General features: G+C 37.5%; 1 protein-coding gene across 1 annotated transcript in view; it reads left to right on the top strand.

The window, feature by feature from the left end:
- ADGRA3 (adhesion G protein-coupled receptor A3) overlaps positions 1 to 25,181 on the top strand; it is a 155,457-nt gene that overhangs the window by 47,657 nt on the left and 82,619 nt on the right. The window contains exons 2-5 of the mRNA XM_077136508.1: positions 3,061 to 3,132; positions 15,955 to 16,026; positions 21,778 to 21,849; positions 23,241 to 23,312. Coding sequence (XP_076992623.1) covers positions 3,061 to 3,132; positions 15,955 to 16,026; positions 21,778 to 21,849; positions 23,241 to 23,312 — 288 coding nt within the window. The remainder of the gene's footprint in view (positions 1 to 3,060; positions 3,133 to 15,954; positions 16,027 to 21,777; positions 21,850 to 23,240; positions 23,313 to 25,181) is intronic.

The following is a 25,181-nucleotide window of genomic DNA, read 5'->3' as shown; positions in this document are numbered from 1 at the left end:
TGAGTTTCGATAATGATAATGTTTTATCCAAATTTTTAATGCTTTAAAATATATTTTCACCTTGCTCTCATAGAACAAATATGTCATGCCTTCTGCGTTGCTGGGAATGAATGCTGTTAACAGCTTTCAGTGATTCATTCCATTCTGGGACTACAACATTAAACAACTGAGAACTTCTAATACTTAATTTTTGTTTCTTCTGTTCCATGAACTATATTTTATTTTTTTTTAAATGTCCACATTTAGTCTCACTCTCTTTTTCATGTTTCAGCATAAATGATATACTGAATGAACTTGACACTGTGTTAAATGATAGCAGTGGACATCAAGCTCTTCCTTATGGTGTTTAAATTCAAAAGGCAGAGCCCAGCATGGAGTTCCTAAGCATTGTCTATAGATCATGTAGTGTTAAATTCATCAGTACAGAGCAGAGATGGTATATATAAGCTTTATAACTTTGGTCAAGTTAATATTTTTCATTTAGGCACCTTCTAGAAAGTTTGGAATTTCAAAGATGTCAGCAAAAATATTGATTATGAGTGGGTTTTAAGTTTATAATGATACATGATATTATGCATTTACTAGTTCCACAGTCCCCCGTTTGAAAATTGAGTATAAAAACTGTCTGCAGAGTAGATTTATTCATACTGATCTTGTTTTTTCTTGCACAAAATCTTTAAACACACCAAGTAATGTGTAGACTGAATATATTAACATGAAGTAGTAAACTGTATTTTTAAGGTTACAGTTATAACTTTTTAAGTGTGATGAAATGTTTTCCTTTTAACTCTCCTCAATAAAATCTATCATTTATTGTACTAAAGCCTTTATGACTGAGCAAATGACAGTCCTTTGGCTGAAGTGATACTGAATCTTACTGAATGTAATTCACTCACCATCGTGGAAGGTTTTCACAGGCTACTTCCATATTTGGGTCTCATTTTTCACTCGGGACATATACAAATGTCATTGAGCTTTGTACCTTGTGCAGATTCTTTATTTTCTTTTTTTAAAATTGGTTATAAATTCTCAATCAACATAAAGTTCATCAGCATTGTTCATTAAAACATGACTATAAAATTAAAAGAAACTAGAAGATATTCTTTGCACTATATTCAGCACCTATGAAGTTAAACTTCAGTAGGTCCGTGAACAGTTTTTTAGATAGAATTAAGTAAGTCTCGTTAATTTCAAAGCATAATTATAGTAGTCCTCACTTTACTTTTTAATTGAAGATTGGGTTCGAACAGGGTCAGTTCAGGCAAAAGGAAAGGTTAGTTTTTTTTTTTATTTCTAAGATACGGTTATATTAAAAATGAATTTATTTTCAAACAGTAGTTAAGATTCTTATGGTTATCATCAGAAGAAAAAATTTTTAAAAGAATCTAATTCTAGATATTTTGAAAGATACTGTAAGGTTTCATAAAGAATAAAAAAGAAGTTAATCACTAAAATGGGTGATTGTTTTGATGTTTTTCTTCCCAGTCTCTTTTGTTTGCTCTGTCTATTTATAAATGCTTTTCAATCAGTGGCAATAATTTTGTTGTTTGCTTTATAATTATGCATTTTCCTGTTCATCAAATTTCCTTAATATTTGCATAAAATTTTCTTGTTTGGATGTACTGTATTTGTTTAACCCTTCCTCTTAAACTGGCTTCTTTGGTGGTTTCAGTTTTTGATTACTATAAATTATGCTGAAAGAAATAACAGTTGGATTTACTTTTCATCAGATGTGGTGGCTGTTGGCTTAGAATGTGTACCTACTTAGAATAGAAAAGTTGGAGGCTCTTTGTGTAAGCTGCTGGCTGCACGAGAAGCTTGCTCCAGGGATTTGTGATTGTCTTAAAAATTTGCTTTTGTCTGTGCCAGCTACCTTACTTTTAGAAAACTTTGCAGTTTTGGTAAGAGAAAATGGTACTGTAATTTAATTGGAATGTTTGTCTTAGTGATTAAAGCCATCTCCTTGCTTTAGTGACAGTTTTTGGGAGGGACATATACTTCACAATAATCTACTTTTGAGTGCAAGATACATCTTGATTTCAGATACATTAAAATGAGGGAGGCTGTATATCCTGGAACCAAGGCAACAGAGTCTGAAACTCACTGAATGCTCCTTGAGTGTGTCATGATTTTCTAATTCTCACTTAGTGTTCATGGGATAGATATTTATTATTCTCCCCATTTTATGAATGAGGGAACTCTGTTGCAGAGAGGTGGAGTGAGTTTTCCAAGATCGGTAGCTTGTAAGTGATACAGCTGGGTTTAAAAACGGATGTGCTTGACTTCATGGGGATTCAAACTGCAAAAGCTGCATAAAGTCACAAAATCTAGAAAGGAAGCAAGAGTATGTGCACAGTGACCACTTAGATACATCTTGCCATGGGGATAGGGGTGGTGAGTGAGGGGTGTGGCTCGGCTATAACTTTGTTGGACTAACTTCTGTTTTCATTTGATTTTTTTGTAAGACTGTTGTCCTAGTATTTGAGCTATCTTGTGATAGAACTATCTGTGTCTTTCTTTGTCTGTGAGCGAAGTGAAAAACATATTTACACATGTAAATTTGAATACTATTAAATTACAAATAATGTTGAGCATTACTGAAATGATACCTAGAAGATCCTTTTCTCCTTTTTAAGGGCACTGTTGTAGAGCATCTATAATTGTCCATGAACTTCCTAGCTTTTAAATAAGTGTTCAAATAAATATGACTTACACATGTGCATTGAATGATTATATAAATAAATGTGCATGGCAGTATTCATTCTTTTATTGAACTTATAGCTCTCTTGTGGTGACTTCTTCCTTTTTATTGAAAATGTTTTTGGTTATGTGTGACAAGGAATGATTTAAGATGTGACGAGATGAGTGAATAAGCTATTTTAGGTGGTTTCTCAATGAGAGGTGAAAGATACTCCCTTTTTGTCAGGCACCTCAAAAATTCTTTGGGTTATAAATGATTCTTAGCGTTCCTCATAGGTTTACATATAACAGGCTAAGTTATTTTGACATTGATGGCATAATATATTCAGCAACTTACATTTCGTTTCCTGTCATTTTTAGGATTCTGAGTAATAATAAAATATCGGAGCTGAAGAATGGCTCATTTTCTGGGTTAAGTCTCCTTGAAAGATTGTGAGTATGCTTTCATTATCCTCTTTTATTATTTTTATTGTATGCACTTTCATTGTAAACCTATTAAACTCTCAACTTCTCAAAATAAAAATTTAAATTTTTTCAATATTTTGTTATGAAAATTTTCAAGAACTGAGTTTTAAAAACAAGTAGTTGCTTAAAGCAGGGTTGACAAACTTTCTGGAAAGGCCCAGATAGTAAATATTTTAGGTTTTGTGGGCTGGGCATATGGTCTCTTGCACAGTGACTCAAAGGATGAGTATGGATGTGTTTTTACAAAAACAAGCAGTAGGTTGTAGTTTGCTGACCATGACATAAAACGTAGATGCTCTTTTGAAATTCTCTGTCATGAAATTTATATACCTTATAAGATACTTCAAGTAGAATTTAAAAAAAAGTCAAGTGGGTAAACTTTGATATTTTATTCAGATGTCTGAAGACAGTAATTATTTTTTTACTTAGCAATTAGATCCAGTTTTGCTTATGATCAGATATTACAAGTAGCCCTGATTATTATTTTTCCTTAGTTAATTTTAGACAGTAGATAATTAATTTGCTTGTATTCTGTATGCTCACTCCAGGTTCATGTTTCAAATACCCATATTATTCATACATTTAAGGTAACATTTCAGAATACACGAGGGAGCCACCCTAAACATTTCCATTTATGTTGAATAGAAAACTTTCATCATTTTTTGTAATTCTGTATGCTCTGCCTCACTTCCTACTTCTCTATGTGACCTTCCCACAATTATTTTACCAAGTGGCTTCTCGGCAATTAAAGCCCCGCTGGACTTCTTTGCTTAGATCATTGACCTGTTATTTAAGCAAATACCACCTAGAATTCATCTTTATCATTCTTTAGGTATGAATCTGTTTTTGTTTTTTTATTTTTTCATTTAAATCAAATCTCTTTAGGATCTACATGCACCTTATACACATACATATAGAGTGTGCATTTATATATGTACACAGATGTACACGAATGTGTGCATTTATATACGTATAAAGATTCTTAACGTTCTTGGCACAGCAGGACTGACTGTTCCAAAGTTTTTGCTGCTTTCATTGAATTATGTCATTTCCTTACAGTCCATCCACGGGCTTCAGAGGTTGCTGACCTCAACCCTCAGCTCCAGATGTGACCAGGCCAAAAGCAGTTCTCAGGCATATTCCACAGTGACTGGCTCAGGAACTAGCATTTGATTCAATTTAATTGAATTGAAATTTGCTTGAGGATTTAGGGAAAGAAATGTCCCTGCCATTACCAGAAAGGATGTTGTTGTTCTGCTTCAGGAGCCACCCTGCCATAAGCTTGAGGCAAAGCTGGCACCTGGTAGAGGGTGGAGTCTATAAATGTGCACTTTAGGACTCTGTCTTGGGCTCTCTACAATTCAGACAAAATCTGTGAGTATAGTGGTCTAGCAGTTTGATGTATTGACTGATGTGTTTGTTCCCTGCTTCTTTCATAATTCCATGCCTTAGGGGAAGGGGTGGCAAAAACAAACAAACAAACTCCATTTTGGGCCATTGAGTTCCATTAGCCCATAAACAGAAAGGAGATTTGGAAAAAGAAAACACACATAAGAGACCCTTTATCTTCTCCTAGATTCTTTCTGGAGCTTACATGCTGGTGGGGCCTCAAGAAGGGATTCTGTCTCTGCCTGTTTCCCGTTTTCACCCAGGTCCAGTGGGGGACAAGGAAGAGACCATATAAATGCAACGTAGGGTTTTGGATATAAGGGCAGAGGGGATCTGATGCTTCTTTACCTGGGAAGAAGCAAAACCCCAGACTTCTCAGTACCCAACAGGATATAGGAGCAGAAGAAATGGCCGTTGACTATGGCGTACGGGCTAGGGCAGCTTGTTACAGAGTTTTCCATGGGAGTAGCATGGTCCTTACTCAACAGAGGAAAGGGCTTGTTCACTGAGGAGTGGAGCTCTTTTGCAGGAACCTTGTGGTTGTCTGTGAGAAATAACTTAGGAGTGACCCGGGCGTCTGGGAGAATCCAGCTTAAGACACTGCCAGCCAAATAGATGATTTATGTTGTTTTGTAAATAATGTGATTTTACAATTATTTTAAAACACAGTGTAGCAGCTTTTGTTCCTTCCACACTCACCATCCCTGTGGGTCACTCCTAAGTCTTCCCAGTGCAAGCCTGAGGCTTCCTTTGTCACACTGCTGGAGTAAAAGCCACTCTACCTACCCCACTCAGTTCACCCAGCCCCCAGTAGCCGTCCACTAGGGACTGATGGGAGATGGTGGAGACCTGCCTAATTTCTCAGGTGGGACCACTCTGAGCGGTGTACTCTACTGTCTTCTAGAGTTGCCTAGGGCACTGCGTTTCCAATGAGCCAAATAAAATGTCTGCAGTCCAGATTTGGCTAGTCAGAGATGCCTGGAATTGGGAATAAAGTAACCAATCACAGTAAATACACGGCAGAATAGGATATGGAGTTAAAGAGGAGGGATAGAACTAGAACTTGTTCAAAGTAGAGTCCACCCTAAATAGCCCTGGCCTTAAAATAACTGGAGCTAAGCCACATGGACTAAGGGATGGGATTTAGTAGAGCAGGGCAGAGCAGGTTAGGGTAGGGTAGAGTAGTGAGGGCTGACTGAGTTGAATTAAGTAGCAATTTGCCTCAGAGACTGTCCCTGGCAGTTCTTTTGAGTTGAAGAATAGACTTCCTAAGGGGATTTACTTTCTCTCTCTCTTTTTTTTTTCTGATCTATATTAAATATTTCACAGAGTAAAATTGGCCTGGTGCATACTCCCATAAACTCTAGGAATAGATCATTCTTCCTTAGACTTGCCAGTTGGTTCTTTTGAATGTTTGTTTTCTGTTTTTACTTCTCCGTCATTTGATTTTAGTTTCCTCTCTTATAGTTAGGTAGCAGTATATGTTTGTGCTTTGATTTTCAGTGAAATATTTAGATTGAGTGTTTCTTGTATTTGGGATTTCTGTTTTGAAGACAAAATAATGAAACCCTTATGGCATCTTAAAAACTGGTTTGCCAGTTTTAGTCTACCTTTTTGGAGATCAATTTGCATTTTAAAAAAAGTGCATGCAGTAGATAACATATAGAATTATTATAACAAATTAATTAAACCCAAAAAAAGATACCTGGCCTAATAGTAAGGCTTGGTACAAATATTGCTTCAGCTATTAGTATTTTTTTTACAGTTAATTTAAATAGTACAAATATTGCTTCAGCTATTAGTAAGTACTTTTCATACAGCTAATTTAAATATGTTGAATATTTTATTCAACAGATATGAAGTGCTCACACAGTTCTGGGCTTAGGATTCATTAGTGAATACAACAGACAGAGATCCTGTCCTGACTGAGTTTATGTTTCAGTGGAGGGGAGACAGAATTCACATAAAAGGCAAGTTTACATAGCAGGCATATTAGAAGTACTGTGGAAAAAGAAAACTTACCCCAGGGAGTGGGGTTTAGGAGCACCCACTGGTGTGTTGCTTATGGTGGTGATGGGGTGGGCGAACATGTAAGTGATGTGACATTGAAGCACACACTCAGAAGAAGGTGGAAGGATTCAACGTTGAGCTTTTTTGGGGGGGAGGACGTTCCAGCTGGGGCTCTAGTGGTGCAGGGCCCTAATATGAAGTGTGCTCACTGTGGGTTTGAGGAAGAGTGTAGGTGGTGTGGCTGGAGCAGAGTGGGGGACGGGGAGAATAACGGGGTGGGGGTCAGGAGAAGAGTGGGGGCCAGATTGAAGAGGGCCTTGTAGATCATCTAAGGACCTTGGCTGTTAATTCTGAGCCATTTTGAGCAAAGCACAACTCTGGCTGCTGGCGTGAAGGATGGGTTTGATGAGAATGGACTGGATTGGGGGTGGGATAAGGTGGAAGGAAGAGTCATATTACGTCTGAGTCATTTAAAGCTCATAACCACTGCTTAGACACCAATGCCCTAGCCTCTACCAGTGTTTCTCACACGTAATGTGCATCACAATTGCCTGAGGACATGTTAAGCACAGATTGTGGACTTCCTCCTTCCTTCCTCCTTCTCTTTTCTTCTTTCCTTTCTTTCTGTTGGATATATGTGTTCAACTTGGGATATGTTGATTTTTGAGGTAGCTGGAACTTCCAAATACAGATGTTGACTTAGTTTTATAGGCAGTCAGAAACTCAACAACAGTATAAGTATGGGGTAGAGATAGAAGTTTGGGTCTAAAGACTCAAATGGAAGCTGAGCATGTAGATGAAATTACCTATGAGCGAGAGTATAGTGTGAGAAGAATAAGCAGTGGGTGTAGGTCAGGCATCAAATGTTGATAAATAAGGTGAGGACTCATTCTTTCAAAAATAGTTACAGAGAATTGGTGTGACTTGGGTATTATTTAAGTGTCCAGAACATGTAGCTTAAAAGTCTTTGCACTCATATAGTTTATAATCTAGTGATGGAGGAAATAGACAATAAGCAAAACAGTTAAAGGAATATGTAAAAGATGTTAAATTGTGGTAATTAACGTGGAGCGAAACTAAAAAGGAGGGAAAGCGTGGGATGTTGTGGGCTGCCTGTGTGCTTGGTTTTAAATAGATTGGGGCAAGGGAATTTCCCCCAGAAGGACAGAACAGGTCCTGAGGGAGGTGAGGGGATTTCTGAGGGATGAATACTTATACTCTGCTGTCATATCAACCAAGTGGTCTTTTGCTTATCTATTTTTTTCCAGGAATTGAAGTTTTTGATCTTTAACACAGTAGGTCCGTGATATTGAGCTGCTAAAGTTGTATAATAGTAGTTTTCTTTGAGCTAGTTTACAGAGTACATTATTATTAAAAGATAGTCTGAAATTTTCCCTGAACTTTTGTGGTAAATATATTTTGTATTTTTTTAGACCCCTTAGATTGTTTTTAAAACTGAGACCTTTACATCCATCATCCATCCATCCAACCCTCCATTCATTTATCTATCGATCCATCATTCCATCCTCTTCAATTTATATTAGCAAGTCATTCTTGTATTATGTTCATTATTTGTCAGTATTTAGGGATCACCTCTTTCCTCATCCCAAGACACTCTACCTGCTGATACTGGGATTGTGCAGTGGTTTCACTGCTCAGCCTTCATTCCATAACAAATGACAGCCCTTGGCCGTCTGGGCAATCCAGATTCTCTTTTTATCTAGTGTTTTTGGGGTGGGGTGGGGTGGGGGTGGGGTGCATGGTCCTGTTATTGAAGCTGGGTCTTCCAAGGTGAGCATTCTACCACTGAACCACACATGCACCCCAGCTTCTCTTTCTAGCAGCGCACAGAGCCAGTTCTAGCCATTGAGACATGACAGGGTAGCCTTCTGTGGATCCTTGGAGGAAGATTTCCTAACTCCTGAGAATGCACAAAGAAGCAAGACTTTTTTTTCCATGAATTTATGTTTGGAGGTTATTTCGGGATCTGGGATACTGTGTTGTGACTGAAGGGTCAGCTTGAGAGCAGAATTGACACTCGAGGCTGGTGGATCTGGAAGATGCCTGGAACCAACCATGAAAGCTGCCCTGAATTTCCTGCATTACCAGGGAATTACTTTCCTTATTGTTGAAGCCATGTGAGTAGAGGTTTCTGAAACTTGCCATCAAAAAGCATTTTTATCCTGATAGAGGTGAATTATTTACTGAGTAGTTTTTTACTAAGGCATGTTAAAATATTCCTTTAATTTTGTTTAAGTGAGTCTTTAGTGCTCCTTTTCATTTATGTTTTAATGATCCCATGTGTTCAGATTTAGCTATACATCCTAAAGTTAGAGTCCTGTTTACTAAGAAAGCAGTGGGTGTGTAGGGAAAGAGGAATGTTAAATGAGAGACTCTTAACTATAAATATTTTTTGACAACGTCTGATTAATATAGCTATTACTAAATATTATATAATATGTCAGGAAATTTTTGTTGTTACAGAAAAAGTGCATCTTTAAATCACATTACCGTGCTCAGTTATTCATGAGAGGTATTTCATGGAAACACATACACTACATCACTGGCCTGAAATTTATGTGCTGCTTTAGCTAAATCAGTTCCTGTTGTAGATGCTGTTTAAAACCTGAAAAGGGAAACTTATGTTTTTAAAGAATGGAACTGACATTATGTATTTCTATTTGCAGAGCTTTTTAGATTATACAGTGCAAGTCAAAAAACCTATTGATTGAATTTTCTCATAAAACCCTCCTATCTCTGAGGTGTGGGGTTTGGTCGTTTGGGGAGCGGGAGATAGGAAATAATAATTGTGCCTTTTGATTAATTGTATTTCCCAGGACTTAAAAAATTGGAGGGGGATGGGTAATTTTTATTATGAAAATTTTTAAACATACTGAAAAAGGGAATGACTAGTGCAGTAATCCCCCATATTACCCATTTATCTACTGAGATTTATTAACAGTTATTAACATGATATGTTTGCAGACATGATGACCCTCTACCTTTATTGAGAAATGTGTGTGGTTTTGAATGAGATGTAGCATTCTGTACCTTGTCTGAATATATTAATGGATTCATGGCTAATGATAATTTATTAAAAATATTTTTATAGTGAAGATGAAAGGTCAGTTGATATGAGTGTGAGAGATGTGTGAAACCAACCACGAAGGCTGCCCTACTTATAGATTTCCTGTGTTTATTTATTTATATTATTTTTTAAATTAATTTTTAAATAAAAAAATATAACAAACCGAAACAAACATTCTTAACATATGATAATTCCGTTCTACATATATAATCAGTAATTCACAGTATCATCACATAGTTGCATATTCATCATTATGATCATTTCTTAGAACATTTGCATCAATTCAGAAAAAGCAATAAAAAGAAGACAGAAAAAAAATCATACATACCATACCCCTTACCCCTCCCTTTCATTGATCACTAGCATTTCAATCTACTACATTTATTTTAACATTTGTTCCTCCTATTCTTTATTTTTATGCTGCATGTTTTACTCCTCTGTTGATAAGGTAGATAAAAGGAGCATCAGACATGAGGTTTTCACAATTACTCAGTCACCTTGTGAAAGCTGTATCATTGTACAATCATCTTTAAGAAACATGGCTACTGGAACACAACTGTACATTTTCAGGAAGTTTCCTCCAGCCTCTCCATTATATCTTGACTAACAAGGTGATATCTATTTAATGCAAAAGAATAGCCTCCAGAATAACCTCTCGACTTTGTTTGGAATCTCTCAGCCACTGACACTTTATTTTGTCTCATTTTGCTCTTCCCCCTTTTGGTTGAGAAGGTTTCTCAATCCCTTGGTGCTGAGTCCCAGCTCATTCTAGGATTTCTGTCCCACATTACCAGGAAGGTCCACACCGCTGGGATCATGTCCCACGTAGACAGGGGGAGGGCCGTGAGTTTGCTTGTTGTGTTGGCTGAGAGAGAGAAGCCACATCTGAGCAACAAAAGCGATTCTCTTGGGGGTGACTCTTAGGCCTAATTTTAAGTAGGCTTGACCTTTCCTTTGTGGGATTAAATTTCATATGAACAAACCCCAAGACTGGAGACTCAGCCTATTGCTTTGGTTGTCCACACTGTTTGTGAGACTATCAAGAATTGTCCACTTGGGGAAGTTGAATTTTCCCCCTTTCTCACCATTCCCCCAAGGGGACTTTGCAAATACTTTTTTACTCACTGTTCAGATCACTCTGGGATTTATCAGGGCATCACTCTGGACAAACCTGCAAAATCTTATGCCCTACTCAAGGTTCCATGTACTTATGGTGTTCAATTAAGGTGTCCCACATAAGTTATATTAGAAAATGCGCTAGTCAAAATATAAATTTTGTACCAAATAAACATTTTTTGCTTTAGTCTCACACATAAATTAAAATTTTAAAATATTAATTACCATCTGTTTTCAACACCCTACAATAATGACATTCCTTTGTTCTTCCTCATGCAAAAACATTTTTAAATTTGTGCATTTAGTCACTATCATTATACACTCTAGGCATTCCTAGATTATACCATCGCAGTCTTTATCGTCTATCTTTCTTTCTGATTTCACTTGTGCCCCCATCATTCTCTGTTCATTCTCCTCCATCATTCTCACATTCAGTGTTCGAACATAATTGTATTAAATTTAGGTAGTATTGTGCTATCCGTTTCTGAGTTTTTACCATCAGTCCTGTTGCTCGATCTGTATCCCTTCAGCACCAATCACCCAATATCTTACCCTATTTCTATCTCCTGATGGTCTCTGTTACCAATAAAATTCTCCAAGTTTATTCACTAATATCGGTTCATATCAGCGAGACCATACAGTATTTGCCCTTTTGTTTCTGGCTAATCTCACTCAACCTAATATTTTTTTTCTCTACTTATGCACCCATCATCTGCTATATATCGAGTGTCTCCCTTTCACAGAACAGAACAGAAATGGACCCTACCTTCGTGGAACTTCTAGTGCTTCATCAAAGACAGTTTGAGCCTTGGCACTTTGAAGTGAGTGCCATGGCAGGCAAAGCACAGGGCACTGTCGTCAGAGGTATTTTTCTGGAGGAAGGAATGATGCTTAAATCCAACCCCTTAAGGATGGGTTGGAGTCAGCCAGACAAGAGAAGAGGGATTAGGGTGACGATATGGAATGGGGGAGATAGGGAAGTGAATGAGCAAAGATCAGGAGGGGAGACAAAACATGGTCGTTTTTGGAAACTTACTGAAATATGCTAGTACACTTAATGAGAAAGAAAGTTTGATTAGTTCATTGATCAATTGATTACATGTTGGGGGAGGGTGATGAAGCATATTAGAAAGTATGAGTTGGTATAGCATTCATTGGCAAGGCTAGGGTCATAGATAGCTTTGTTGAAGAGTTTGACCTTTCTCCAAGGGGACCAGGGAGCTTTTGGAGAGTTTACAGCAGGACAGAGACACAGTCAGGTTTATGTTGCGAAAGATCACTTTCAGTGGGGAATGGATGAGAGAAGGAAAGCTAGCTTCAGGAACTCAAGTCAAGACTCTGTGATGTATAATAGGGTAGGGTAATGATGTTGAAGTGGAAAGAGGAGTAGTTGCCTTTGAGACATAGTTGGAAGCAGGATAATGCCACATAGTGTTTTTCAATGTTTTATTATATTTTTCAAATATACAGAGAAGTTGAAAAAATAGTATCTGCAGCATCTTGATTTAATCATTTGCTAACCTTTTGGCATGTTCGCTTTAACCATTTCCCTATTGCTGTACATAGATATTTACCCAATTCCTTCAGTCAGTCTTCACTGTACCAGTCAGAAAAATGTGTTTAAATCCTGGCTCTTGGCTTGGCCATATATTGACTTTAAAGACATGGCCATATCCTTAATCTTTCTGCACATGAGTTTCCTCTTCTGATAAGAGGATAGTACCTAGGAGCCTGATTGTGAGCTCTTCGTGGAGTGACAAGTGACAGATAATCAATCTGCTGAATTTATGAATTTATGGAGCTGAAAAGCCCAGAGTTAACTTTGGACCTCAGGCTTGGTTCGATCCAGAGGTTCAGCATTTATTACCTCTTTTTCTGTCTTTTGACTTCATTAAGCAGGCACTTCGTTCTTGGTGGCAAGATTCCTATTAACAGCTCCAGGCTTACCTTCCAACCTCTAACCAAAGTAGTGGAAATTGCTACTTCCCCCCAAATCCACGATTTAGTTAGACCAGGATTGTGTGGTCATACCAGTTATGAAGGCCAGACCTGTTTGGAAAATCTGGGCCGGGGTTGACCAAGTGCCCATGTGTTGGGGGTGATGATGGGAATTTTGGGGGCACTGTCTGTGCCACCAGGTCTCTGAGAGTGACTGCAAAATAAAAGCAACAACACTGTGCTCAGCTTAGTGACTACATATTAAGTAAATAAATCATCCGTATTGTCACTGTTGAGTTCTGGAACTCTTTATAGTTGACCTCCAGCTTCATTTTTTTTTTTTTTGTATGCTGTATGGCAGGTGTCACATTTCATTCTTTTTCCAAGTGAGTATCCCCTTATTGCAGCACCATTGAATTTTTTTGTTGTTCTTTGTTTGTGTTTTGGAAAGTTATGGGTGAGGAATCGAACTCTGGTCTTCCTCATGGCAGGCGAGAATTCTACCTCTGAACTACCTTTGCACCCCATCCCCTCTTCATTTTTGAATTTATAAATGATACTAAGCCTTTCCATTTATGCTGTTTGCCCTTTAAATGGGGTGCAGGACCCCCTCCCACCCCCCAGCGAGGAAACTGGGATGTTCTTCACCTCCCTTTCCTTGAGGGTTCTATCCTGGGCCATTCATGCCCCATGACCTCTGACCTCAGGGGCAGGAGGAGAGAGAAAGAGGAACAGTGCCAGGAGGTTTGGGTGGGGTTGGGGCACTGACAGCTTCTGCTGCAACCCCTGAGGCAGGTGTTTGGGGATAAGGGAAGCTGGGGCCATGGTCCTTTGTAGCAGGTAATTTATTTTCTGCATGAGTTTTCTAGAAGTTGCAATACCTGGTACCATCTTCCAGCTCATTGAAGAGCAGCGCTGAAAAAAAGGGTAGGATTTGTGCGTTTGCCTAAAAACCTTCTTAAACTTTATACTGCCATCTTAATAAGTTTGGTGAAGAAACTTCCTGACTTTTTCAGATATTTATAGTTACTTAAGTTCGAAAATGTCTTCTTGGAAGCTGGATTGAAAAAAAAAAACACATAAAGTTAGGGGAACTCCCAATGTTGACAAAACTCTTTTCTTGTGGAGTATAAAACTGACTGAATTCCAGCTAATGAAATATTTAGTATCGTTAATCAGAGTATAGATTTTATACCTGTGTTTAATCATCATTTCCTAAAAGGATTGTGGAGTTGCCTGGGGCTTCTTATTTAGAAAAGCCTGTTCCTGATAATAAGGGGTGGGGATGGGGGAACGAGGGTGGATTACCACTTAACCCTAACTGCACTCTGCAGAATGCCTCAGGAGTTATAAGGCGGATGGGACAAGAAAAACAGGAATAGGACGCACTGGGGGGCCCTGAGGTTCACAGGCTGCCACAGGTTGTGTTACAGGTTATATCCAGAAAAGTATCCTTGAGAATCTCTGCTCAATCCAATGGAGACTGATGATGATGATGTAGTAAAACAGCATGGATAGTGTGTCAGTAACACATCAAGAATCCTGGGTTTAGGGGGTGCACAAGTGGTTCAGTGATATAATTCTCCCCTGCCACGTGGGAGACCTGGGTTCAATTTTCCAATCCATGCGCTTCACAAAAAAATTCAACAAATTCTGCTGCAATAACGGGAATGAAATGTGACCCCCCCCACCGCATAACAAAAAATAAACAAAAGAAAGAAGAATATTGGGCTTAAAAATGAATGACTTACACCTTATCAGTATGTTTTTGTGAAATTTCCAACCTCCGGAAACTAACCCCAGTGTTGTCGTACCTTTACTATATTGATAGTAAGAATAAACTGTTAGAAAAAAATAGCTTTTAAGTGCTCTAGTGGCTGACTGTCAGCCAAAGACATATATGGGGCCATTTGTGAGCCCCCCTGCTGCATCGGGAGGTGAGCTGTAAGAAGCTTTTAGGGGCTCAGATCCACACTGCATGTGGCTGTGGTACTGCTGCCACCTAGTGGTAGTGCTAACATGTGGACGCCAGCATGCTGGAGAAGAATGAAAATAAATTGTCACTGCTGTCAGATTGCTGTGACGGATGGAGCTCGTGAATCTTTGCTTTGACCGATATATTGTGAATTATTATGTACCCTTTATATCCTCACTTTAAAGAAAATCAATCATAGAAACCCAGGGAGGAAAAAACTATGAAAAATCAAATGATGTTGTCTTTTAGAGTGTTTATTTTTTATTTTTAAAAATTTAATCATAGAATATTTGTAACTCAAAATTTGCCATGTTAACCATTTTTATGAATGCAATTCATGGGCATTAATTGCATTCACAATCATGTGCGGTCATCATCACTGTTACCAAAACTTTTCACCCCAAACAGAAACTCTGTACCCATTTAAACAGTGACTCTGCATTCTTTCCTTCCCGCAGTCCCTGGTAACCTCGAATCTACCTTCTGTCTCTATGGATTTGCCTATTCTGGATATTTTATAGCAGTGGAATTATACGGTGTTTGTCCGTTTGTGTTTGGCTTATTTCATTACACATAATGTCTTCAAGTTTCATCTGTGCTGTATAGTGTATCAGAACTCCATTGCATTTTTTTTTTTTTTTAACATAGGCGGGTACCAGGAATCGAACCGGGTCTCCGGCATGGCAGCTGAGAATTCTCCCACTGAGGCACCATTGCACTGCCCCAGAACTGCATTACATTTTATGGCTGAATAATATTCTGCTGTGTTTGTATATGTATATACATATACACGTATACATACACCACCTTTTATTTATCTGTTCATTTGTTAGTGGGCACTTGGGTGGTTCCTACCTTTTAGAATGTTTCTATTTGATTTATATATTATATTTATATGTATATGTTCAGTTTAATTATGTTTGACACTACAGCCACTGAATTTATTTTGATAACCAAAGAACTGCATATTAAGGAAAAAGTTGTAGAAACAATGTCTATGATTTTATTTCAGCCATAACTCAAATTTGAATAATAGCAGGGCACATTTATCTTTTATGACATATACTTTATTATACTGACCAGAACAAATGGCTTTGGAGCCAGATTGCTAGATTTTGAATTTTTGCTTTGCTGCTTACTAATGGAGTGATCTTGCCTTAACCTTTTTGTCTTTATCGTTGTCATTTTCTGTAATACAGATAAGTGCAGTGTGTCTAAGTATTTGTTACAATGTTGATATGTAAATAATTTCTGTTTTATTTTGTTTTGACAGGGACCTCCGAAACAATCTGATTAGTAGTATAGATCCAGGTGCCTTTTGGGGGCTGTCATCGCTAAAAAGATTGTAAGTGTTTGAATTGCTTGCTTAAGAGTTTGAACTGTTCCTTTAAAAAGTAACTGTTAACCTATTTCATCAGAGTTTTAGAAAAGGATATTTAATACAGGTTAGAGACTTAGCTCCTCAGGTCCATGATAGAATAACAAAACAAAGGAGGTGTTTAATATAGAGGGCGTTAATTTGTTTAGTGTCTTAGTTTACTTGAACTGCTATGACAGATACACGGTGGGTTGACTTAAGCGACACAGATTTATCGGCGCATGGTTTCAGAGCCTGGGTTTCCTTTCTCCCGGGGTAGGTAGTGTTCTGGATTCCTTGGACTCCCTGGCTTTTGTTACATGGCTGTGTCCTCGCTCTTCTCTTCCCATTTCCACTGACATATACTCTTCCCAGTAGCTTTATCTTTATGAAGCTTCCAGTGATAGGAGTGAGACCCACCCTGATTTAGTTCACTAAAAAGAACATCATCAGGAGATCCTGTTAATGGGGGGATTACATCACACCAATAGGGTTAAGATTTAAGAACATGTTTTTTTTCTGGGATACATAATTTAGTTTACCACATACAGTAATAAATTTGTGTAAATGATTGTGTCCCTCTGATATGGTAGTTTCTCTACTGGCTTTGCCACCCAACTTAAGCTGTAAATGATTTTTAAATTAGGAACCCATGCCTACTCTTTCTGTTATAGATACCATATCTATTGAATACTTTTCTATTCATGACTTAGGGTTTTGCCATTTTGGGGTATGTTTTAACTGTGTTTTTAAGCCTAAAGACCAGTTTTAATTCAGAGACTAAATAGCACCCTTCCCTTCCCCCCAAACCTTATTATGTTCTTCTGAAAGTTTTTGTGTGAACAGACTCAAGTGAGAAGTGACCCTTTTCTATACTCAAGGCCACTTGCCATCACTTAATATGCACCTGCATAATCATCCATTATTCCTTCATAGATATTACTTGAGTGCTGACCAATTACCACACTGACTTCTCTAGCAGTCACAGATTCCTGGGGTGGGGTGGAAATAGATATAATGGAAATGCAGCCTAGCATGCTATAACAAGTAAAATAATGATCTGCAGGGAAAAGGAAGGACCATCTGACAGGGGAAGAGTCTCCCACAAGAGCTACCACTATTTGGATTTGAACTTGCTCCTGAGGGATGAATATGTATTGAAGAAATGGCATTCCAAGAAAGGTGGACATAGGTGTAAAAGAACATGTCCTGGACCATAGTTTGAGTAGTTCCTTGGCCAGAGCATGATGTAGAAAGTGGGAAAAGAATGTTGGGAGATAAGGCTGGTCAGGGTGTTGGTTTTTGATGACCTACCACTGTGTTAAAGAATTTGAATCTGTTTTTTAGATAGTGGCGGACTCCCAGAGCTCTTTGAATATGGAACTGATATGATCAGATTTGTGTTTAAGGATAGTTCTGATAGCAATAAGGAGAAACTGTGCAAGTGGAGAGACACCAGGAGCAAACGTATTAGGGAGGGAGACCAGATCCATGCTTTCATTGTTTTTTTTCAATTGGCTCTTGACTTGTATCTTTTTGGAAACTATCATTCTTTCTTATTATTTGTTTGTTTTTTCTAAGTGTTCACGGTGCCTGATTATTTCTTATGTCTTGTTTTCCATAGTTTATGTGTATTAAAACTGACTATGGTTGTCCTTACTTTACTCATGCCATGACTTAACTACTAACCTTGCACCTTAATACTTTGGTCATCTTTTATCTACTCTTCTGCTGTCATTGCAGACCTGTTCCTTTTTATGGTCTGTTTCAGTTCTGAGAGTTGACCATGCTATATTTTGTGGAATTTTTATTACCTTTGCTAGTAAAATGATCTTTCATCCAAAACTTTAATCCTCTTTAACTTCTATTCCACTTACCTGGTTTGGGAAGACTTAAGATTCAGACTGCTGTAAGATTAAAAGTAGTAGAAATTCAGGGATTCTCTCTTTGTCTCCTTGTAAAAATATTTAAAATTTTAGCCAGACTCAGCAGTAGAGAATTTGTTTTTGCCGTGGTTGTTTATTTTTGGGGGGTCAAGGGGGATATTTGTTGTGTTCATCATTGTTTGCATGCACTCAGTATAAACTTAGGGTGTCTGGAAGAGTTCTTGCTATTGATCAGTTTTCTTCTTTCCCACTTAGTCTCCACTCCATTGTTTTGCAGTAAAGGCTTTGGGTAACAATGAAATAAATCAGAAAAGCTGACCAGGTCTGGGATAGGTCACTGGTATTAGTAGAGATTGAAGGTAAAGATGGAAGATAGAGTTGAGGCTGGATGGGCAGTAGGTAAGCATCAGAATTGCAGTGGATCAAGCTAGGTTTAGGGTTGGGAAGAGTGAGATCAGCCAGCTAAAACAACATAGTCAAAGTGGTAAGAGAGATCAGCATCCGTTCACTTCAACAGAAAGTCATTGAGTCTAGACTCAAGAGATAATGAAGTTGAATCAGGAACCCCTTGAGGGCTATGTGGTCTAGTGGAATCATGTATACCGAACAAGAGAAGGAGCCAGAATCTCGTTACAGAGAGGTGGGCAATAACTAGAGTTTAGGTTGTTGGCATCTTGGCAGATGTCAGGGCTCAGCTAAGTAGGGGTGTGGAGCACTTCTCAGAGTGGCTAGGCCATTAGGGAGTAGAGAGACAGCAGTAGAATGAGTTTGATTTATGAGAGTGAGCCACCTTCGTGGTGCTTATCAGGGCTTTACTGGCAGCATGTTGGGATGGGTCAGCCTGCACCTACCTGTGCCTCCACACCCACTCACGAGTCTCAGCCAGGAAGCACCACAGAGTGTGGCTAGGCCTTCTTATCAGGAGCTCTGGTGCGTCAGACCAACGTTCTTGGCTTTAACCATCCCTCCATCTAATTCTAATATTAAAGTTTGAGAGTTTTAGAATATTTTTCCCTCTAACTTTTTTTAAAACTACTTAAAGGGAAAGATTGAGACATCATACCATCAGCCAAGACCATTTCTTATTTTCTCCCTTTTTTGAAAAGTTCACACCACTCTGTTTCTGGCTTTTATTGATGATAGAAAGATTAATGCTATTATCTCTATGCTGAGATACAGGATGAGGGAAACGTGAATAAAAAGCATTTTCATTTCTTCTTTAATACTTCGGTAAATAATTTCTCAAGTACTGCCAACCGAAATTAAAAAAAAAAAATCTTGTTTAGTAGCATTTCATTTAATTACTGCTATTCTGCCAGGCATTGTCTTAGCATTTTTCATTGCATTACACATTAAGTAGTCTCTTGTGTTCTTGCCTAGAGAGATAATTGCCATTTATAATGTTCTCCCTATTAGAAAATGCATTCTTAATTCCAAACAGCTGACTTACTACTGAACTTATGGTACAGCTTGCAAGCTGAAGGAGTCCTGTGCATAAACTCAGTAGGTTTTAAAGACATTCTGCAGTGGCAGTGTGGCTTGTAGATGGACACATTTTTTTTCTTTTGGGGCCTTGGTATGAAGTCATTCATCTCAAATTGTGCATCTTACTCTGCAGACATGTGTAAAGCATTTTTGTAAGCACACCATGCGTTTGCCTTTCATTTATAAATAATATGAATCAGAGAGTAGGTGGCATTTTGCAGAATAAACTACCAGAAATAGGTATACCTAGACCCCTTCAGTTTTTTTTCTTTATCAACAAATTCAAGCTGATTCTCAATCCAAATGAACACCCATGTTCAATACCTAAAAACAATTTTAAATTGGTATAGCTATAGTGAAATTGTTTTCCAAAGAATCCCTGGTAATTTGACCATTTAAAGGTGGAATTGAGACGAGATAATCCACAGCCCAGAAATACTTGTCCATGTAACAATTCATAGGAAGATGCCTTATTTTTTAAAACAGTAAAACCCAGGAGTAAGACAAAAATCAGCTGGAATAAAAGAAGTCTTAATTGTAATATTCTGAGGAGCTGGACCTGGAAAACAACATGAATCACTTAATGGAAGGAAGGTACAGCTCTGAAATTATTGAGCACTAGGATTTACCTAAGGTAGCTTGTGAAGGGAAAAACTAAAGAAATAGATGCTGCGGTAGTTAGATTCAGGTGTCAGCTTGGCCAGGTGAAGGTACCTACTTATATTGCTGTGGACATGAGCCGATGGCATGTGAACCTCATCTGTTGCTGATTGCATCTGCAGTCGGCTAGGAAGCATGCCTGCTGCAGTGAATGATGTTTGACTTAATTGGCTGGTGCTTAAATGAAAGACTCAATGTAGCACAGCCCAAGCAGCTCAACATACCTCATCTGAGCACTCGCAGCTCAGCCCAGGTCTTTGGAGATGCAGAAAGGAATCACCCCGGGGAAAGTTGTTGGAACCCAGAGGCCTGGAAAGAAGACCAGCAGAGACCGCCCTGTGCCTTCCCGAATAAGAAAGAACCTCAGTTGAAAGTTAGCTGCCTTTCCTCTGAAGAACTAACAAAATAAATCCCCTTCTATTAAAAGTCAATCCATCTCTGGTGTGTTGCATTCCGGCAGCTAGCAAACTAGAACAGATGCCTAATTCACATGCTATGTCTTATCATTTCTAGTAAGAGGAATATTTTTTTCTGTCATTAAGAAGAAAGCAATTTAGATCTAAGTGTTTTAGTTTAGAAAAGAGTAGTGCAAATCACTTTTCCTCAGTGTAACTCAAAGAATATGTACTTGTCCATTAGAGAGAATGATGTGGACACTGAAGAAAACATTATCAAAATATTTTTTAAAGCTTTGTTTAGAAAGCTCGTTTGAATTCTTTTGTCATAATTCAAAGTATGAAGCACTATTCCAAATTCAACAACTAATAAAAATCAGGATTCATTGTTTTAGGGATTTTGAGAATGAAGTTTACTAAGTCTGTTAATGGAAAATGATGAAAATCACGATACCCCAGTTGAAAACTACAGAAATTAACATCTCCCAATGTGGTTTACTTATAAAATAGGAATAGTGCAGATTTTTGATTAAAATGTAAAAATAAAGTTGAGTTCACTGTCCATGGTATAGAACAAATAGTGAAGGATAGAAAAAAATAGTTACTGGAAATTTTACATAGGTGAAAAGGAAAAAGTTTCATAGATGAAGGAGAAGTGGAAAAGAAAGATACAACATTTGATAGGAAATATTAAAAGTTCGAAGTGACTATTAAAAAAAATTGATCATCACCTTGATATTATTAAAGAAATTTGGCTTGGAAATAGATTTGTAAGGTAGAAGTGGACTCAGTTTTTTTAACTGTAGTCAACATTTCTGAGTATTTATTGGATGATGTCTGAAAGCAGTGTGTCTCAGATATTTTGAGGAAATTAAAATTTCTGTCATTTCATAATTTGCCCTTTTATTTGTTCTCTATTATGAGTTGGCTGAGATTGGACTTTCCTCTCTAACTTCACTCAACACGATTAACTGTAGGTCATCTAAGAAATTGTATCGCAGGCAGTAAGGGATATTCGGTCTAATTTTTCCTACTCCCATTTTCATCTTGAATAATTTTGTGAGAGTTAAAGATAATGCTTGAAATAAAGAGAGCATTGTAATTTAGCAGAGTTTATTCTGTGTGCTAGAGGAAAGTGAAAGCCTAGATTATTTCATCTCTGGGTGCTATACTTATCTCACTTCAGGTAGGTAAATATCTCAAAGGTGCTGAAAAGAAAGGTCTTGCATGATGCCTGTTTGCTGATCTTGGATATGCAATGTGTGAGCTTCCCAAGAAAACTAATTGAAACCGCTTTTGCCCCCTTTCCTTAGGGACCTGACAAACAACCGAATAGGATGTCTGAATGCAGACATTTTTAGAGGACTCACCAATCTGGTTAGGCTGTAAGTATATCTTTTCTTTCCTATTAAAAATGCTCCCGTTGAAGCAATTAAACTGGTACCCAAATATTTATGAACACCTATGATATGTTGAAGTTACAACTATCAGTATTATAGAAAGCAATAGGGGACATGGGGCTCACAATTTAATCACGGAGATATGCTGTCATCAAACATAACGTATTACTACACATATACACAGCCATACATGTGATTGTAATATATGCGACAGAGAGCATACTCACATTGAGAAGGGTGATTGAAGGCTTTGGTAGTCTGGGAAAACTTCTTGGAAGAGGCAGTAAGTAAACCGATGGTACAAAAGTTTGCAAACATTTGGGTGGTTAGAAAGAAAAAGAAACCAACTAAATGCTTGGGGGTGGAAATGAGAGCACAGTCAGTTTGGTGAGGGCAAGAGCAGCAGAGTAAAATGACCAAGCCTCGGACCATATGATTTTGGATGAGGTGTTTTAATTTTTCTGAGCTTTTCTGTTTTTCACCTGTAAGGTAGAATTAATAATAGCATTGCTATAGGGATTAATGAAAATTTAAATCATCTCTCTATATTTATCTCTAATATAAAATATAAATGTGGGAGAACTTTGTACAAATGCATTTTTAAAAAATTTTCTAAATAAAGATGATCTGTTTGGGAATAATTAGTAATAAGGCCAATTATCTTTAATAGGGCCTATATTGGCGCATATGGAAAGCAGTCAGAGAGGATTAGAAGCGATTCAGTCAGCACAGGTCTTATATGGAAAAGGCCATGAAATCATGTTGTAGGGAAGAACAAACTGCCTAGCTGTCATGCGCAGGAAGAACTGGTGGATTTAGGACAGCATGTCTAGGGCGAGGGGTTGTCTATGCCTCGACCTTTCTCTTTGTAGTGTTTTAGAAGGTTTCTTCTATTTTCATTCCATTTAACTTTGAAAAAGCTTAAATATTGAGATTCTCTCATCTCTACAGTAAGGAAAGAGGCTTCGAATCAATTGTTAGAGTAGAACAAATTGTTCCTGCTTCTTCAGTCAGGAAACTTGGAGTTACACTTCAAAAGGATCCATTCTACTCTGTCAGGGAAAATAACTGGCAGGTTGTAGATGGAAACCTCTGTCCTTCACCTAGGAAGTTAATTTACAGGGAAATTGTCACCAGATCAACAGCTCAGGGTTTTTCAGTAGTGGTAATGAATTGTTGTTTTTAATTATGTTTTTCTAAAAAGGACCACAGGCTTTGCTTTTTTTGAGTGAATTTTGACAAATTTAAAATCTGTACTTTTTTTCCCCAAGAATTAATACTGTTTAATGATTATAGGACACTTTAAAATATGAAATAGTATCACAGGATACATAATTGTAAGTACTAAGAGTGAAATGATTTCCTTTTTTTTCCAGAAATCTTTCGGGGAATTTGTTTTCTTCCTTATCTCAAGGAACTTTTGACTATCTTGGCTCATTACGGTCTTTGTGAGTAAGAATTTTTTTCTTCTTGTCTTTAAAAACATATCTTAGTCTTTGAAAAGTAAAGGAATTTATTTTATTATGTGGTTTAAGAGAATTTATGGGGAAATTCTTAATAAATTTCCAAAAATTAGTATCTCACTTGATAGCTTGCATTTATATTGGAAAATACTAATAAACCTTAATAATGAATTTTAGACTGGGGCAGTCATTTTCTTCTTAGAACACTATTTATCAATCAAATCTATTTTTAGGTAAATAAATTGGTAAAATTGTTTTTCTTTGACTTTAAAAATTAAAAAAATATTTTGTTGCCTGACAGGTTAAATCCCTAAAGTGTAAAATTCCCCTTATTGTGAAGATTTTGTAATTTCTACTTTAAGGATTTTAATTTTATTCTGTTATCCTTGCCCAGGTTAAGCTCACCATGGATATTTCTAAGGTTGTTCAGAATGCTGTTTTATAAAATCAGTGTAAGATCATATTTACCCATTTTCTATAGTTTTAGAATTGCCCCCTCCAAATCCCCATTCCTGATACAGTTTTGCTAATTGAGAGATTGCACCGGTGTTATGTTTGAAAATACCTGCATTTCCAGACAAACTGTAATATATTTCAGATTGAAAGTTATTCCAGTTTTTGTTGGAATGTCAGTTGAACTACATTCCTCTTATTTTCATTGTGCATAACTTGTGGAATTGAGTGTCTTTTTCCAAGAAAAATGATCTTCTCTACCAGATACCTGTTTGGCATATGCAGGTTTCTTTTTTTAAGATCTGTCATTTAAATCTCACTTAGCATTTTTCATGGGGATGCAGCAAATAGGTTAAGCATTCGTCTGGTACCTCAGGGTCCAGGTGAGCTCCCATATGTGCTTCTAGAGTCATGTTGGATTGGCCATTATCTGGTCTCTCCTGTGTGTGCCACTACCGTTCTTATCAAGAAGGCAGCTTTTATATGATTGGAAACATCTCCTTTTGGATATTTAGTGGATTCAAGCCAACCATTTCTCTAAAGCTTAGGGAATAAAAAAGGCTGCAAATGATAATCAGGCTTTTGAGATTCCACCTTGTAGGAATAGGGAAAGTATCTTCATTGAGAAAATGGGGAAAATTGCCAGTTTTTTTTTTTTACCTAGTAGTGATAGGAACTGACCAGGAGGTGGTGCTTAGGAAATTAGAAGTCAGGCTTGTCATCCTATCGTTTTTTTTGTTTTTTTTTTTCTTTCTTTTTGCATGGGCAGGCACCCGGACTGGAACCTGGGTCTCTGGCATGGCAGGCAAGAACTCTGCCTGCTGAGCCACCGTGACCCGCCCTCAGAATTGTTTTTAAAATTTGCTTTCTCTTTGCCATAAAATATCTCCTTCACCCTTCCCACCACACCTTTTTTTGGTGAAAACTGTGAGAAAATGAACTCTTTGTCAGTGTACTGCCTGTATTAGATATATACATACTTGTCTTTTGCTCTTTGCGTTTTGTTGATTTATATTTATAGTTTTAGTTGTATTTATACTTTTGTTCCTCCTATTACATTATGTCCTCCTTGTTGGCTGGATTAATGTCTTACCTTTATTTTTATTAGCTCAACTTAGCATGATGTGTGCACATGCACAGTAGTCTTTACTAAACCCTGGACTGAAGACATTATTGCGTTATCTGTATCCTCTTATTGTTTCTTATATTCAGGTGGCAAATTATAGAATGTTTTGCCTCATGTCCAGATAATTTTGTGGTTTGATATTTTCTTTCACATCAAGTAGGAGGTATTTTCATTTTTTGATTTTCGTTTGCTGGTGTGCTATCCCTTATGTCTGTAAATATCTATGGCATCACTTTGAGTATAGTAGAAAGTTGTCAGAAATAGTCCCTACCCTT

The sequence above is a fragment of the Tamandua tetradactyla genome, chromosome 19 (assembly GCF_023851605.1).
Source record: "Tamandua tetradactyla isolate mTamTet1 chromosome 19, mTamTet1.pri, whole genome shotgun sequence".
Taxonomy (NCBI): domain Eukaryota; kingdom Metazoa; phylum Chordata; class Mammalia; order Pilosa; family Myrmecophagidae; genus Tamandua; species Tamandua tetradactyla.
The sequence above is the reverse complement of the archived record's forward strand: the minus strand, read 5'-3'. Positions and strand labels throughout refer to the sequence as shown.